The 18005-nt window shown below is 41.8% G+C and overlaps 1 protein-coding gene across 5 annotated transcripts in view; it reads left to right on the top strand.

The window, feature by feature from the left end:
* Window positions 1-1677: 1677 nt before the first annotated feature.
* The window catches only part of snx13 (sorting nexin 13), a 172880-nt gene continuing 156552 nt past the window's right edge, over window positions 1678-18005 (top strand). For 3 of the 5 annotated variants that reach the window (XM_041184463.1, XM_041184464.1, XM_041184462.1), the window contains exon 1: window positions 1678-1889. In XM_041184463.1, coding sequence (XP_041040397.1) covers window positions 1878-1889 — 12 coding nt within the window. In that variant the 5' untranslated portion in view covers window positions 1678-1877. Of the gene's footprint in view, window positions 1890-3676; window positions 3789-12863; window positions 12929-18005 lie in introns of all 5 variants that reach the window. The other 2 variants (XM_041184466.1, XM_041184465.1) reach the window with 2 other exon arrangements.

Here is an 18005-nt window from a genome sequence, read left to right as displayed (position 1 = left end):
AGAGTTTACCTCTGATCTTTTCCTTTCCCAGCCTGGAAACTGTTAACGCCAGAATTGTCTTTTATGGTGCATGTTTTCCCTAAGACTTTTCCCTCTAGCTAAAGCTAGGCAAATTGTTCAGCCTCATTTTAACTCCTCGCAAATTTGGTCTTTCCAATGCAAGATCCCACTAGTATTCCTGCATATCTTCTTGCTACCTCTAGCTGCTCTCCCCTCCTAGGATCTTGACAGACTGACTGACTGTATCTGAGAGTTTTCAGGGTTATCTTAGAAACCCTTCCCCTCTCAAAGCCCATTTTCATGGCAACATGAATCACATGGGTTTTGTATCCAGGTAGAAATGCTGATTAGCTTTCCTTGAGAGCCTAACTCAATAACATCCTGGAACTAAATGAACAGTTTAAAGCACAAAGGTATACAACCTTCTTACCAATTTTATGGGACTTTAGCGACTTACAGTCTATCCAGGCTGTTACTGTTGTCTCCAAGAGTAAACACCTTGCACCTTCTTCCCAGTAATATAACCTGGGACCCATTTAATCTCCAACAATCAAACTGCCCAGGCTTGCTGTCATGCATTTCAGAAAAAGTCACATGACCCCTTCATTTTACCTTAAAGACAAACCCAAAACATAACAATCTTATACACCTCATAATTGTAACAAATATAAAAGAACCTTCATGATTTTCAACACCTGTTGAGAAATCTTCCCTTAACTTTCTCAGCTTTAAGAACAACTCTATATGTAACTGAAGTAAAAAAAAAACAGCCTTGAACAAGACACAAGACAACTAACAATTTCCCAAAAAGTTCCTTCCAGGGAAATAAAAACAAGAGTTGGAGTTTAGCAACATTTTGTTTTTAACCTCTATATGATCACACCTACAACCACAAAACCAACTGCTCATCTTAAAAAAATTTATGGTTCAAATTCCTGTGCAGCAAAGGGGAGTAATTAGGTGACAACTGGTTGTCGACAGCCTTCACTGCCCAGCTTGGCCTAAATAGCCAAGTAGTTATGGTACTGGGTTTATAACCCCAAGATCAAGAGTTCAAATCTCACAATGGCAAACTGTGAGACATGTAACTTCATCTGAAACAGATGGAAACAGGTTTGTACTCGAAAGAGTATCAAGAGTTCAAATCTCACAATGGCAAACTATGAAACATGTAACTTCATCTGAAACAGATGGAAACAGGTTTGTACTCGAAAGAGTATCAAGAGTTCAAATCTCACAATGGCAAAACTATCAAGAGTTCACTGCCCTCTTGCATGAGAGCTGATTGGTTGATGCTGACAATCTTCAACCCTGTCAGAAAAGTCATTAATTTTCCTTGCCAAACACCAACAAGCTGAAACATATAGGCTGAATAGCTGCGGATTAACAAATATGTAAGCATTCCTTAAATTGACATTGGTTCCTTGTTATTTAAAGAGCTGGATTTTAAATGGGAGAAGAAAATGCAGCTCTTTTGCTCCATGCACCAAGTCAGGACTCAAGAAGCTACGCTGATCTTTTCATTGCAGCGGCCCAGAGTTCGCTCGCGCACATTCTGTTCTCAAATCCCCGGGCAGCGCGCAGGCGCGCCCTGCAATGGGCGGAACAGGACGAGCAGGGAATCGGACGTCAACCTGGCCGTCAGCCTCAGCCAATCACAAAATCGTCGCCGTCAGAGTAATTTTTTAAAAAAACGTCAGCAGCGTTAAGATGGCGGCGGTGCGGCTGTTCCGGAAAGAGTAACGGTCAAAAGCAGAGCAAGGGCGCCCTGCGATAGTGGGGGGGCTAACGATTCACCCTCCCCCACCCTCGGAGTCAATCAGCGAGACGCGAGGATGCGCTGCTGCACGGCTGGCTGACAGCTCGGTTTGGGAAGGATGAGCCAAGAGGTGAGAAGGCTCTTTGTGGGGAGGGAGGGTGCTTTCTGGGGTACAAGGGGCGGATGTTTGTGTGAGGCCGCTCGGGGAGGCGCTGCGGAGGTTGGTACTGGCGTTGATGTCCCGAGCCGTAACGGGTTCCCCCCTCCTGCCCCAATGACGGGGAGACCGGCGCCGCTCGCGCTCGGTGTATCACGAACATTCACTTGTGTGGGTGCGCGCGAGCTCGTCCTCCATTGTCTGCAGTCGCGCGTCACGCCCATCAAAGCCCGGGTTTTTTTTTGGGGGGGGGGGGTGCACCTGCAGCATCAGCAAGTCTGGGGCATCAGTCACCTCTACCACCTCCTGCTGCTGCATTCCCAGTGGGGCTGCCTCTGGGTACTGCAGGCATCTCCAGTTCCATCTCCAAGTCAGGTTGCCCAGTTTTATTCGAACTGGTCACAGATTACAGCCCAAGTAAGGTGATTTTTTTTTGCTCTGAAACACTTAAGTTGACACATTTACACAGATGTCACGCGTTGTTTACCTTTTTATTTTTCTCTTTCCTCCCTACCCCTGGCTTCATGTCCTTTCCGTGCCTGGTGTCTCTTCCGCGTTTCTTTCCACCTTGCGTTGTATCTGTTGGATTTTTGAGGTTATTGCGGAGGTCAGTTGAATAAAAATCTGACTGTTTCTAGAGAAATCTGTTCTTGCTGTTTCGTAACTTAGATATTGGCCTATCCGATCAAACAGGTTAAATGGTCGTAATTTCCACGTTATTATTTTAAAACATTTTAATGTCTTTTGTGGACTTGGATAAAAACTGCTTGTTCACCTAAGCTTCGTTGCCCAGAATGAATGTGTTTCTGTGGGACATAATCTTACACCTATATTAATGATATGTACGGATTATATATTGGTCAATGTCAAAACTGGCATTTTACTTGGAGTTGATTCTAAGTGTTCATTTCATGATTCATTTAAGAACTGAGGACAGTTTGGCTTGTATCTTTGTGATAAGCAGTTAAATCTGCCTGAAGAGGTGAGATACATAAGGATATATGGGCACGAAGTATGATTGTTTCAGATTTCCACATATTAATTGTACAAAGAATTTACAGTGAGTCTGGTTTGATATTAAGTTGTTGGTCTTTCAGTCACTGCCATGTTGTTCGTTGCTGTCTAATTCTTTCTGTAAAGCATTGAGGTAGGTTTCTACTTAAACGAATTATACAAGATGTATGTTATTGGTGGTCTTGTTTCTCATGTGAAATAAAGTGGGTATTGCACTATTTCTTATTGTGCTTTTGCTGTTTAAGTGGCAGATCATTGTCAAACAGACAGCAGGTTTACTTACGGAAAACTATTAAAGCTAAAGCCTGACAAGTCCCTGGACCTGAGGCCAGCAGCCTAGGGTCTTAAATGAAGTTATCTTAGAGTGGATAGATGCATTCATTGTGATCTTCCAAAACTCCCTAGATTCTTGAAAGGACACAGTGGATTGGAAAATGGCAAATGTAACACTTCTATTCCAGAAAGGAGGGAGGCAAAAAGTAGGAAACCATAGGCCAGTTAGCCTAACATCTGTAATAGGGAAAATGTTAGAATCCATTATTTAAAGACGTAATAGCAGGACATTTGGAAGATCAGAATACAATCAGACAGAGTCAACATGGTTTTGTGAAAGAGAAATTGTATTTAATTTATTAGAGTTCTTTGAGGAAGTAACAAGCAGGGTGGTTAAAGGGGAACTCTGTTTCTCTCTCCACAGATGCTGCCAGACCTGCTGAGTTTTCCCAGCATGTTTGTTTTTATTTCAGATTTCCAGCGTCTGCAGCATTTTGCTTTCACCTGTAGATGTGGTGTACTTGGATTTCTGAAAGGCATTCGATAACGTGCCACATCAAAGGTTACTTCACAAAATAAGAACACGTGAGTCTGGGGTAACATATTACCATGGATAAAGGATTGGTTAGCTAACAAGAAGCAGAGAGCAGGGACAAATGGGACATTTTCAGGTTGGCAAGCTGTAACAAGTGTAGTACCACATGGATCAGTGCTGGGGCCTCAACTATTTACAATTTATATCAAAAACTTGGGTGAAGAGACTGAATTTGCTGATGTTACAAAGATAGATAGGAAAGTAAGTTGTCAAGAAGACATAAGGAATTTGCAAAAGGATTGAGATGGGTTAAATAAGTGGGCAAAAATTTGGCAGATGGAGTATAATGTGCAGAAATGTGAACTAGTTCAGTTTGGCATGAAGAATGGCAAAGCTGTTTTTTTTTAAATAGAGAGAATGCAGAACTCTACAATACAGAGGGATCTGGGTTTCCAGGTACATGGATCACGAAAAGTTAGTATGCAAGTGATTAGGAAGGCAAATGGAATGTTGGTATTTATTGCAAGGGGAATCAAGTATAAAGGTAGGGAAGTGTTGCTACAGCTGTACAGGGCCTTAGACCACATCTACAGTACTGTGTACAGCTTTAGTCTCCTTACTTAAGAATGGTTATAATTCCATTAGAAGCTATTCAGAGGAGGTTCATTCAACTAATTCCTGGGGTGAAGGGGTTATCTGAGGAAGGGCAGGGCCTATACCCATTGGAATTTAGAAGAGTGAGAGATGATATTGAAATATATAAGATCCTGAGGTGACTTGATAGGATGGATGCTGAGAAGATATTTCTCCTTGTAGGGTTGTCAAGAACTAAGATACACAGTTTAAAACTTAGGGTTCCCTCATTTAAGACCAAGATGAGAAATTTGTATCTCAACGTTGTTTGCATGTGAAATTATCTTCCCTAGAGAGCAGCAGAGACTGGATCATTGAGCATATATATAAGGCTGTGTTAGATTTTTGATTGACAAGGGATATGGGGGTTAGACAGGAAAGTGGGGCTGCGGCTACAATGAGATCAGCCACTGGCTTACTAAAAGGGAGAGCAGGCTCGAGGAGCTGAATGGCCTACTCCTCCTATTACACGTGTTTATGATCTCGTGTGCGTGTATGCGCGTGTATCCTTTAATGTTGAAAAACATTCCAATCTGCTATAATCAGACTGAAATTGATCCCCAGACCAAGAAGGAAATATTAGGAGGGATGATTAAAAACTTGGTCAAAGAGGTAGGTTTTAAGGAGCATCATAATGAAGGAGCGAGAGGTTGTGTGGATTGGAGAGAGAATTTTTCAGACCTTTGAAGGCAAAGCCACCAGTAGTAGGGCAAATAGAGTGGTGACTGTACTAGAGGCCAGAGTTGGAGGAACAGGGAGTTCTGAGTGTTGTAGGCCTGCTAAGGGTAAGGCCATGGAGTTACTTAAACAAGGATGAGAATTTTAAAAGTTGTGGTATTGGTAGACTAGAAGCCCAGGGGTGATGGGTAAGTTGGAGTGCGTGCAGGTTCGAATATAGACAGCAGAGTTATGGATGAGCTCAAGTTTTGATGATGGAAGATGGTAGGCTGGCCAGGAGGGCTTTGGAGTAGTAAAGTCAGGAAGTAACAAAAACAAGAATGAGGGCTTCTGCTACACATGGACTGAGGGAGGGGTGGAATTGCTGATGCTACGGATTTGCATGTAAACACTTTGTAATAGAGAGGATATGCAGTTGGAATATCAGACACTATATACTTTCTCAACCATGAGGTAGAGTATGGTGTACAAAAATTGTTGCAACCTAAAGCAACTGTACATGCTCAAACCTTTTCTGTTGTAGGTGCTATGCGATCCATCCCCAATACATTGGCTCAATCTCAATCCTGTATAAATCATCCCAATGTTGCAAATATACAAATCGAAGTAATTTTTATATTTGCGAATTATTTCCTAACTATTTGATATATTTTCTATATTGTTGAGAAAGAACTGACTGGACTACATTATTTCTGAACTGTCCTGTGTTTGACACAGTGCAGCTTTTTACAGTATTGGAAATTTGTAAAGAATGCTGTGGAAATAAGTTTTATATAGAGCACTAAAGAAAGTCGTAGAAACTGTATCCAAAGCTATTAAAGGAAGCCTGGGGGGAAATAGAGGGGATGCTCTGAAGATCATTTTCCAATCCTCACTAGATACAGGCAAGGTACCAGAGGATTAGAGGTCTTCGAATGTTGTACCATTATTTAAAAAGGGTGCAAGGGATAGGCAGAGTATTATACACTGGTCAGTCTGACTTTGGTGGTGGGCAAATTATTAGAATTAATTCTAAGGGACAGAATAAACTCTCACTTAGGCACGGATTGATCAGGTATAGTCAGCATAGTTTTGTTAGGGAAAGATTGTGCCTTGCTAACTTAATAGAAATTTTTGAAGAAGTAACAAGGAGGATTGATGAGAGTAGTGAAGTGGATGTTGCCTACATGGATTTCAGTAAGGTATTTGACAAGGTCCCTCATGGTAGACTGGTCAGAAAAGTGAGATCCCATGGGATACAAAAAAAAGTGGCGAGTTGAATCCAAAATTGGCTCAGTGACAGGAAACAAAGGGTAATGGTCGATGGATGTTTTTAAGTGGAAAATCGTTTCTACTGGCGTTCCACAGGGGTCAGTGATGGAATAGTTTGGACTTAAATGTGGGAGGCATGTTTGGAAAATTTGTAGATGTAGTTGGATAGTGAAGAAGGTAGCTGGTTGTCTCCAGAATGATATCAATGGTTTGGTTGAGTGTGTGGAAAAGTAGCAAACGGCATTCAATCCAGAGAATTGAGTGTGAGGTAATGTATTTGGGGAGGGCAAATAAAACAAGGGAATGCTCAATAAATGGAGGGGGAATATTGAGATGGGTTGAGAAAGTGAGAGAGCTTGGACTGCATATCCACAGGTCCCTTAAGGTGGCAAGACAGGTGGATAAGGTGGTAAAGAAGGCATATAGAATGCTTTCCTTTATTGGGTGGGGTATTGAATACAAAAGTAGGAATGTTGAAACTGTATAAAACACTGGTTAGGCCACAGCTGGAATTTTGTGTGCAGTTCTGGTCGTCGCATTACAGGAAGGACATAATTGCTCTGGAGAGAGAGTACAGAAGAGAATTACAAGAATGTTGCTAGGGTTGAAAATTACAGCTATGAGGAGGGATTCGATAGGTTAGGGTTGTTTTCATTGGAACAGAGGAGGCTGAGGGTGGCCAGTTGAGGGGCCTAGATAGGGTAGACAGGAAAGACCTGTTTTCCCCTAGCTGAGGGGTCAGTTATCATGGTGGAATAGATTTCAGGTGATTGGTAGAAGGACTAGAGGGGAACATGAGAAAAAACATTTTTTCTCAGAGGGTGGTGGGGTCTGGAATTCACTGCTTGAATTAGTGGTTGAGTCTGAAATGCTGAGCTCATTTACAGCACCTAAAGTGCTGTAACCTGCAAGGCCACAGACCAGGTCCTGGAAAGTAGGATGAAAATAAAATGAGCTGCTAGGTTCTTTTTGGCTGGTGCAGCCACGATGGGCTGAATGGCCTCTTTCTACACCATAAATTTTCTAGGGTTCTATTGACCAGTCAAAAACTTAAGAGGAAGGGTATATTTGGCATTTCATAGAATTCTTCCTTTCAGATTTCCTAGGCCAGACGATAACTTCCTTTCTCACATAACAATGACTGATGTTTTACTCCCCTCCCTTTTTAATAAAAATCGACAATGTGGCACTGTGATTTTAATGTTAAATGCATTTCAAATTTGAATGTTAAACTAAATATGGAGCTTTGTGCCACCTTATGTCTTTGCTGGGAGTATACCTTGTACTGTTGTGTAAATAGCCTTCTGTTGACTTGGATATACTGATTTTTTTAAGCGCTTAATTTTTCAGCCGAACTGGGAAAACCCATTACAAAACATTTGTTTTGATACACTGCACTGTCACCAGTCTGAGGAAATCTTATTTCTCTGTATACATCATTATGTGCATAATGTTTGAAGCATATGGGAACAGCAACTTATGTAGTGCCTTTAATGTTGGGAAGTGTCCCAGAGGAATTCACAGCAATGTTATCAAATAAAATCTGAGTCACATGAGATATTGGGGCAGATGACCAAAAGCTTGGAAATTTTCAAGGCACGCCTTGGAGGAGAGAGAAGTTTAGGGAGGGAATTCAAGAACTTCGGGTCTCGGCAGCTGAACGCACTGCCTCCAGTGGCGGAGAGAATAGGGGATGCGCAAGAGGAGCACAGCATTCTTGAGTAAAATATTAATTTGAGTGTGGGTATTTGCATCTAATTTTGTGATCGTAGATTAATGATATAGTTTAGTTGACAGCCTTGGTTGTGACTTGTAGCCACTGTTAGCACCAGGTTTATGGATGGCACTTTACCTGCCCATTCATCCTTATGTTTATCACTGCTTTGATCAAAGTCTCCAATTTAAAATTCATTTTGTTTTATTTAAATTCTTAATTGCCTCACTTCTCCCTGGTTCAGTAAAATGATTTTTTTTTAAAAAAAAAACATCCTCCAGCAGTTATCAAGGTGAAGCAGGACTTGCCTCCTCCAGGGGATCATGGACCTGTGGATTACAGGAGGAACCTCCCCAGGAGGGATCTGTCAGGCATAGACAAATTGAAGACTTGGAAGCCCACATAGCATTTTTACCTCTATAGAATGCTCAACAGGATAGGAAGACTCTGCGTTTATTAAGGGAGAATCTTGAGGAAGAGGCTAAAATTATGAAGGATTTCCAGGCTGGAAGGCTGGTGAGAGTTTACAACTCTGATTGTTGGTTCACACCCTCAGTGGAGGAGCTGTTTAACCTATGATCTGAGGAGGAATACCTCAGGGCAAAGATTGGATTCCAGTGGTATGTGGGAGTGCCACATGAGGATTTTGAGCAAGGATCTGACCTTTGGCTCCCTGAAGGTCATCTTCGCAAGAACTCTTGTTCCAGGTGTGGCATTGTTAATAAATATGATGTATGTATTTTTGGGGGAAAAAAACACCCTCCAAACTCTCCATTGTCCTGACTCTGTGCTCTTGTCAGTTGTAACTCAGTTGGTAGCACACTCGTCTCTGACTCACAAGGTTCGGGGTTCAAGTCCCAATTCAGGGTTTAAGTGCAAAAACCAAGGTTGAAACCATTTGCAGTATTGAGGCAGTGCTGCCCAGTCGGAAGTGCCATCTTCCGAATGAGATGTTTTACTGAGGCTCCATCTGCCTGTTTGGGGGGATGTAAAAGAACCCATGGCACTATTTCAAAAAGAGCAGGGGAATTATTTCTGGTGTCCTGGCCAATATTTATCCCTCAAACAGCATCACAAAAAGCAGATTATCTGGTCATTATCGCATTGCTGTTTTTTGGGTGTTTGAGCACAAATGACCTGCTAAGTTTCTTGCATTACACAGGTGATTGCACGTCAGAAAGTACTTCTTTGGCTGTGAAGCACTTTGAGGCATTTGGTGGTCGTAAATAATGCTATATAAATGCAGGCCTGTCTTGTTTTTGTGCTCCCCCTCCTGTCATTGTCTCTCCATGAACTGTCTTGCCTTCAGCCATCTAAGTCCAATGCATTGAGATTCCTTCTCTGAGCCCCTTCACATCTCTACCACCCTTTCCTCCTTTCAGACCCTTAAAACCCACGTTTTTTAACTAAGCTTTTCATCAGCTCCTCTAATATCTACTTGGTATCCATTTTTGCCTGATTTATATCTGTATGAAACACCTTGGAATGTTTTCTGTATTAAAGACTGCACACAAGGAAGTTGTCGGCCTACATGTAATGTCAAAATGTTACTAGTTTGATTTGAGTGCGTATTTAGTTTGCAAAAACAGTCATTTTAATATGTCATAATAGACCTTTATTTTAAATGTTCATGTTTTCTTGAATGTACTATCTGGAGATAATGAGCTTAGCTTCTATTGGTAAGGGTTTAGGGAGATTGATAGCATTTGTGAATCGGGACCTGAAAATCACAACCTAATCCACATCCCATGAATGAACTAGAGGGCCTGCATTTTCATTACTTCAAGTTGTTGATCAATATTCAGTTAAAACTACATCAGAACTTTTTGCTTTCCTTTTGAGCTATGGAATAATTTAAGAGTAGTACTACTAGCTAAAGGAAACTGGGGTACTGCATGGGGTCAGGGGTTGTATTTGAACAATATAAAAGTGTATAGTGTAAGTTCACTATTGACTTTACTTGAGTCAGCACTTGTCATTAACAGATTCATTGGGCTGGATTTTATGGATCACCTACGGGTGGGAAAGCAGGTGGGTGGATCCATAAGTTAGAATGCCATGCCAATGATGGCGTACATGATGCCTGCCCACCTGCTACACTGCGATTTTACGAGTGTTGGGGGAGTGTTGGATGGGTTGCGAACCTGTTGCCCAATTGAGGCCTTTAAGTGGGCAATTAATACCCAGTTAAGGGTTCAGTGTGCTGCCTGGCAGGTTTAATCCTACAGGCTGCTGGTCAGTTAAAATGGGGATAGGGTAGGGGTGTGGTCAGGGGGTAGGTGCCTCTTGCTGGCTCCTGGAGACAATTGGAAGCACTTACCCACAGTTTTGCTCCTCCATGCCCATCCCCACCCCCCCTCGCTGGGCCCAGACTGACAGGCCCCTTGCTCTACTGGGCCATCGCTGAGTGCCACCTCCTTGGCCTACCTGCAGTACCGGTGGTGGCCATGGTTCCCGCTGCTACTAGTGTGCAGAGCTGCTGGCTTCCGATTGGTGACAATTCTGAGGCAGGGCTTCCTCCTGAGGATGGGCAGAAGTCCCATCTCATATTAATTAAAGAGCCGTTGCCAGAAAAATTATAATGAGTCAAGCCAGCTAAGCGGAGGCAGGCTCACCCCTGCCATTTATGCTTGGGTGCGGGGAGTTGACCCTTGGCGTAAAGTCCGGGCCATATTGTAAGATGATATAAAATTTGAATAATAGTCTTAAATTATGTACTAATATTTGGGTGAGTTTTGTATTGTTTGGAAATACCTAACAAGTAGCAACATGTATAATCTGTTTGAAAACATTTGCTGTGAAACTTGGCATGTACAATTCCATAAACTTCACAGCCTATACTTTCCTCCTATGTCTTGTGGTCTTTATCAGCTGCTTGAAGACTAAGTGACTTTAATGGCAGCATACATTTCAATTAAATGTTCTAAAGTTTTGAATTTTCAGCTATTTTTAGCCTGTAAATTTTCAGCTATTATGAAGGGGAGTTTGCTACTTCATATTTGTTTCATAGCAGCTCTTTGTTTTCTAGCAATTTTCACACTTTCATAAGTATGAAACATAAGTTAGACCATTTCCACTATCTGGCTTAATGTTATCAAAGTTTTACACGTTCGGCTGAATTTCCCAGGGGGTGGCAATCACTGTCAGATTACCACACCATTCCTGTTTCCTCGCACAGCGCTGGAGCTCCACATTTCTCGCCTGGACTTCCGAACTGGGCCTCTTCAGAAATATAGAGAGTCCTTGCTCCTGAAGTCCTTCCTTGTAGGGCATGTTTGTCAGGTGCCCACTTAAGGCACCAATTGCCATACTTAGTAAGTCTTCATTCACTGACACACTGAAAAACATTGGGACATTTAAATAGCTTAAATGAATGTGAGTGAGGTGGGTAGGGTTGGGAGGGAGGAGTCGAACGGTCATTGGGGAGTCAGTTGTTGGTGGAGGTGGTGTGGTCAGTTGTACTTAGTTGACATGGGTTTTTTTCCTGTCTTAAGATTTCCTGGATAACTATCCAGGGAATTACCCCAGTTTGGGGGTCAGGGAAGCCCACTGATATGGACTGGTTTGTATCCCAGTACACAGGAGGAATTGTGAAGGTGAGACACTGCCCTTTGCTGCAAAGATCAATGCCCCTGGGGACATTCAAAAGGGAATTGGATCATTATCTGAAATGGAATAATTTACAAGGCTATGGGTAAAGACAGAGGAGTGGCACTAGGTGAATCGCTCTTGCAGGGAGCCAGCACAGACACAGTGGGCAGAATGGTTTTCAGTCCTGTAAATATACTATGATTCTAAATGAGTTGGAACCCTCTGAAGTCCTTGACTCTAACTTGGAGTTGGGGACTTTTCCAGAGGGTTCTGGGTGCAGAGCCCTTGCCCATTGCAAATTGAAGCTTCCTGGGCAATTCCTGTGGAGCCCTTGCATTGGCATTTCTGTGGGGTTCCCCAGCGCACCTTTCTGGATACCTCAGTTACGACCATCCGGAGACCAGAAGACTTGGGCCATTATATTCAAATTTTCTGTAATGTGAAATGTAGGTAGAGTTTATGTAGGGACAAAGGAGCACCTGTGCTTTGGCATGCTGTCACACCCAAAATATTTTTTACTTTAACTAATCTTTTGAGTATGTCCAAGGATGTATACAAGCTTTACCAGTTAATTTAAGATCTGTCAATTAGTGTGTTCAATTCAGGAGAATTGAGGTTGCTCATCAAGTTTGTGAATCAAGAGAACTTGTATTTGTTGGGCAATTTAATGATTACAGCGATTTTCGTTAAAAATCATAATTTTTATCCTTGGTAATCTTTCATTGATGACATTCACCATTCTAATTTCCTTTTTGTTAATAATTTAACTCTGGTTACTCTCAGGTTTTCAATTTACCCACTTTGGTCACGGTATTGGGAATGCCGTTACTTGATGTGGTTTTAATTTTGGATAAAAGAAGCATGCAACTAGGATTGCTGAATGATTGTACAGATCTGCAAAACATCAGTGGCTGTTTCCTGAAAATGTTAAAGTATATAGGGGAGGGTCAGGAAATGGGGAACAAAGATTCTCGAGAGCTGGTTCGGGTGCAGTGGGCTGAATTGCTTTCTGGCTATAAAATTCTATGACCGTTGCAGTTGGACCATGTTAGACTTGAAATTTAAAACTAAATTAAAATTTCAAGTCATTTGAGTATGACTTCAATTTGCCCTTGAAATTGCCTGAAAATTTGAACTCTTACATTGTGGAAAAATAAATTGTTATTTCTACACTGTTATTCAGCCTTTGTGTACCTGCTACTTGTTATATGTAACCTTTGTTTCCTGTAATTAACAGAAGTGTGTAAATTTTCAACAGCTTCTATCACATGATGAATTTGCCAGAACAAAGACTAGTTTCTGAAGGATAATATTGACAATAAGGTGAGAGATTAATGGAAGCTCATGCTTTCTTCCAGCATAAATTCAAGCATTAGTATCTTTCTGTGCCCTGAACAGAATTTAGCATGTACGCTTTAGGGATCTTTAGAGCTGTCAATATGCAGATATGAAGATACATATCTTCATTTTCTTCTTGGTTTAGTCCTAAGCAAAATCCTTGCTTTTATTCTGCTGGCTTTACCTTTGCACTATTGCTGCAGTGTACAATGTAACTAAGTTGCCAGACCATACTTGTGTAGTTTTGATTTCTGCAACTTCAGTATGTTTGCACAGTATTCTATATTTTTCCAGATACTTGAATGTAGCTGAACATAGCTCAAGGGGGGGGGGGGGGGGGGGGGGGGGGGGGGGAAGGAGGGTGGAGAGATGGGTGAAGGCAGGGGGAGATGGGTGAAGGCAGGGGTGATTGCAATTTGGTAGAAGGCCTGCAGTTTTTTTTACCATTAGGTAAAAAGACGTGGTCTAACACTTTCTACTCATCGATCAAAGATTTGCTGGTGAAGGTGGAAAAGTGGGTGAGTTGTTAAGTCAGTAGCAAATATACTTGGCTGTGCGTTGTATGGGTGGATGTTAGTTATACAAGAACACAAGAAATATGAGCAGGAGTAGACCATTTGGCCTGTCGAATTTGCTATGCCATTCAAAATGATCATGGCTGATCATTTTCCTGCCCACTCCCAAAAATGTAACAAATTTTGTTATTGTATTTGTGTGATGAGAAAAGTGTTTTGTCTTATGTTCACTCCACCTTCAATATCTTGATGTCCAACTTAAGTCAGTTGTTTGAACAAATAGGAAAATATTAGAATGACTGTTTTAGGACTTGACCATAGGATAAATAGGCCAACACTATTCAGCTGAATTTTCAAACTGGTATATATTATGTATGGTGTACTGGAAGGTTTAATTTGAATCCAGTTTATAATAACTAAGAGCTGAATGAGTATACCACAGGATGGAGCCCATTAAGACATGTTAGAAAATTCTTACGTGTGGCTGCGGATTTAAATATAGCAAATGTATCATCCAGCTATGGAAATATCTGAGGGGTAGGAGGTTAGCTGTCATTCCATCGAAGACATGTTTCTCATGGAACCCAACAAAGATGTTTGCGTGGGCTGGGCCTGGGGAGGATCCCATGGCAACACCACCTAGTTTGTCATACATGGTGTAGTTAAAACTGAACTCAACTGCCCGAGTTCATAAGTTCAGTTGCACGTAACATTTTCTTACATGTCTTAACGGGCTCTATCCTGCACTCAAATTCACCTTTGCAATGGAGCCAAATGAACTCCTTTTCCTCGACGTACTAATTGAGAAATCTGCCAGGGGATTCTCCACAGTCTATGTAGGCTGATACAAGCCTACCATCGCTGGTCAATATATGCATTGGGATTCCTACCGTTCCATACACTATAAGATTGGTCTTATCGGCAACCTTGTAAATTGGTTTTTGCTCACCATTCAAGTTTGATGCTGAAATAGGGCGCATAAAAGGCATCCTGCAGGATAATGGCCACCTTGGTCAGATCATTTTGCGCTGCATATAATGAAAACTCAAGAACGTTTCTAATGCTGTCACTTTTGGCCCTGAAAAGTGCCCAGTCTACCTTGGATTACCCTGGAAGGGTAAGGTATCTCAAAAATTTGGGCAACAGGTAAAGCTAGCTGCTTCACGCTGCTACTATGCAGCAGCAACACGAGTGGTATTCACCACTACCAGGATGTTGCCATCAAGCCAATAAGACATTCCACCTTTCACAAAAATGAGTAATGTGGTATATGAATTTCAGTGCCAGTGATGATGCTAGATATGTAGCCATACATCCCAAAGACTGGCGGATCATATCAAACAGCATGTTCCAGTTGCTTTTCGCAAAAGGAAGGGCACAGACCGTACCCAACCAGCCCATGCTTGCAAAACTCAAAACAGTGTTCAACATCATATGTGATTCTGTGATTGGACAGTATTTGCTAAATGATCCTCAGTGTACTAAGAATTACTCTAACAACCAATTTAAAATTGTCACTTGGGCTCGCAATGTGGTACATTTGCATGTACTGGAAGCTACATATATTAATACACAGGCCCTGTTCTTTGCAGACAGAACGTGTGTACACATTTTGCTGTCACTATCTGTGATGCATTCACCATGACAATGCCACTTGCCAACCAATCAGCACCCTCATCTCACAGTATAAATTGTTGTGTTCCCGCCCTCCCCATACTAATATTGTTGCGAGTGTCCAGATGAGCGCAGTACAACATAACTTAGATATATCTCCTTTTTCAGCAATACTCAAGTTCTGTACTACCAAACGACTATTTGCTTTTGAACTCTGTAGTCACTTTTGTAATGCAGGAAACACAGCAGCTAATTTTCACACAGCAAGCTCCACCAAATATCAATGTCATCATTAATGAAAAATGATGTTGATTGAGGGAAAAGTACTAGCCAGGGCACCAGGGATAACTCCCCCACTCTTCTTCGAAATAGTATCTGTTATGCCCATTTAGGAGGTTTAAAGTCTCATCTGAAAGATGGCACCTTCAGTAGTGCATGCCACTCCCTCAGTCCTGCAGTAGAGTATCAGCCTAGATTTTTGTGCTCAAGTCCTGGAGTAGGACCTGAACTCTCAACCTCATGACTCAGAGGTGACTCATGGCTTATGCTCAATATTGTAGCCAATTATACCGACAAGAAGATGGGTGGAAAAGTGGAGAACTTGGGGAAAGTGTGTATAGTAATGATCAAAATATATGGCTGCATCTTCCCTGATTGATTGTTTCAGACCTGCCTAGTCATTTCCATGCCAACAATGTGGATTTCACTGGCAATTATAATTGGTATTGCCTACATACCTGGCAAATTAAGCATAATTTTTTTTTAGTTAAGCATTTCACTTATAAATTGTAATATGACAATTGCATTGAAGACTTGTGCTCCAGAGCTAGCCGAGCCCTTAACCAAATTATTCCAGTACACCTACAATGCTGGCATTTGCCCTGAAACGTGGAAAATTGTCTGGGTTTTCCTGTCCACAAAAAGCAGGACAAATCGAACCAGGCCAATTTTTGCCCATCAGTCTACTCTTGATCGTCAGCAGAATGATGGAAAGTGCTGTACACAGTACTATCCAGCAGCACTTAATCAGCAATAACCTGTTCACTGATGCTCAATTTGGGTTCAGCCAAAGCCACTCAGCTCCTGGCCTCATTACAGCTTGGGTCCAAATATAGACAAAAGAGCTGAACTCCAGAGGTGAAGCGTTTTTTGTTATTCGTTCATGGGGCATAGTAGTTGTTGTCTAGGCCGCATTTAATGCCCATCCATCAGTGTTCTGGGGAAGGTGGTGTTGAGCTGTCTCCTTGAACTGCTGTAGTCCATGTGGTGTAGGTACACCTACAGTGCTGTTAGGGAGGGAGTTCCAGGATTTTGACCCAGTGACAGTGAAAGAACGGAGATATATTTCCAAGTCAGGATGGTGAGCAACTTGGAAGGGAACTTCCAGGTGGTGGTGTTCTCATCTGTTTGCTGCCCTTGGCCTTCTAGATGGTAGCAGTCATGGGTTTGGAAGGTGTTGTCTAAGGAGGCTTGGTGAGTTGCTCACTCTTTTAACCTAACTGCCTCCTCTTGCAGACTCTTCTCACAATCAGCTTTCCTACCTATCTATCTTCTTCTTGTCAGTATAATTGGCTACAATACAGCCAGTCCCTTCATCCAAGAGCTCAATATTGATTGTAAATAGTTGAGGCCCCAGTACTGATCCCAGTATCATTCCACTAGTTATAGTTTGCTAACCTGAAAATGATTCATTTATCCCGACTCTGTTTCCTGTTAAAGTTAGCCAGTCCTCTGTCTGTGCTGCTATATCATTACCAACACCATTAGCTCTTCACTTGTGGAGTAAGCTTTTATGTTGCACCTTATTGAATGCCTTTTGGAAATCTAGGTACATCTTCTGGTTTGCCTTTATTCACTGTGGTTACTTTGTCAAAGAGCTCTAATAAATATGTCAAATGTGGTTTCCCTTTCACAAAGCCATATTGACTCAGTCTATCATGATTTTCTAGATGTCCTGCTACCACCTTTTTAATAATAGATTCTAGTGTTTTTCCAAAGACAGATGTTAGGCTAACTGACCTATAGTTTCCTGCTTTGTCTCCCTAAAGAACGCAAGAAATTGGAGCAGGAGTAGGCCATACATTCCATAGAGCCTGCTCCAGTATTCAATATGATCAAGGCTGATCGTGGGATTCAGACCCCTTTTCCTGCCCATATCCAATATTACTTCATTCCCTAAGAGACCAGAAATCTGTCTAACCCTGCCTTAAATGTATTGAATGATGGAGCATCCACCACTCCCTCTAGAGAGGTAGAGAATTCCGAAGATTCACGACTGAGTGAAATAATTTCTCCTCATCTAGGTCCTAAATGATCGGCTCATTATACTGAGACTGCGATCCCATGTTTTACATTATCTGATCAACAAAAACAATCTCAGTATCTAACCTATCAAGCCCCTTCAGAATGTTGTATTTTTCAATGAGATTGCCCCTCATTCCACTAAACTCTCATATAGGTCCAATTTTCTCAACCTCTCATCATAGGACAACCCCCCTCATCCCAGAGCTCAATTTGGTGAATCTTCTCTGTATCCCTTCCAATGTAAGTATATCCTTCCTCAAATATGGACACCAAAACTGCGCACACTATTTCAGTCGTGGGCTTGCCAAATCCCTGTATAACTGTAGCAGGACTTATTTATTCTCCAATCCCCTTGCAATAAAGACCAACCTGCCATTTGCCTTCCTGACAGCATGCAAGTATAGCAAGCAAACTTTTTGTTTCTTGTACGAGCACACTCAAGTCTCTCTGAACATTAACATTTACAAGTTTCACACCTTTTTTAAAAAAAATTCTGCTTTTCTATTCTTACGATTCACACTTCTCCAAGTTATATTCCATCTGCCATCTTGTTTCCCAGTTACTTAACCTGTCTGTTGCTTTGCAGCCTCTTTTGTATCCTCCCCACAGCTTACCTTTCCACCTAGCTT

The sequence above is a fragment of the Carcharodon carcharias genome, chromosome 3 (genome assembly GCF_017639515.1).
Source record: "Carcharodon carcharias isolate sCarCar2 chromosome 3, sCarCar2.pri, whole genome shotgun sequence".
Lineage (NCBI taxonomy): Eukaryota > Metazoa > Chordata > Chondrichthyes > Lamniformes > Lamnidae > Carcharodon > Carcharodon carcharias.
The sequence above is the reverse complement of the archived record's forward strand: the minus strand, read 5'-3'. Positions and strand labels throughout refer to the sequence as shown.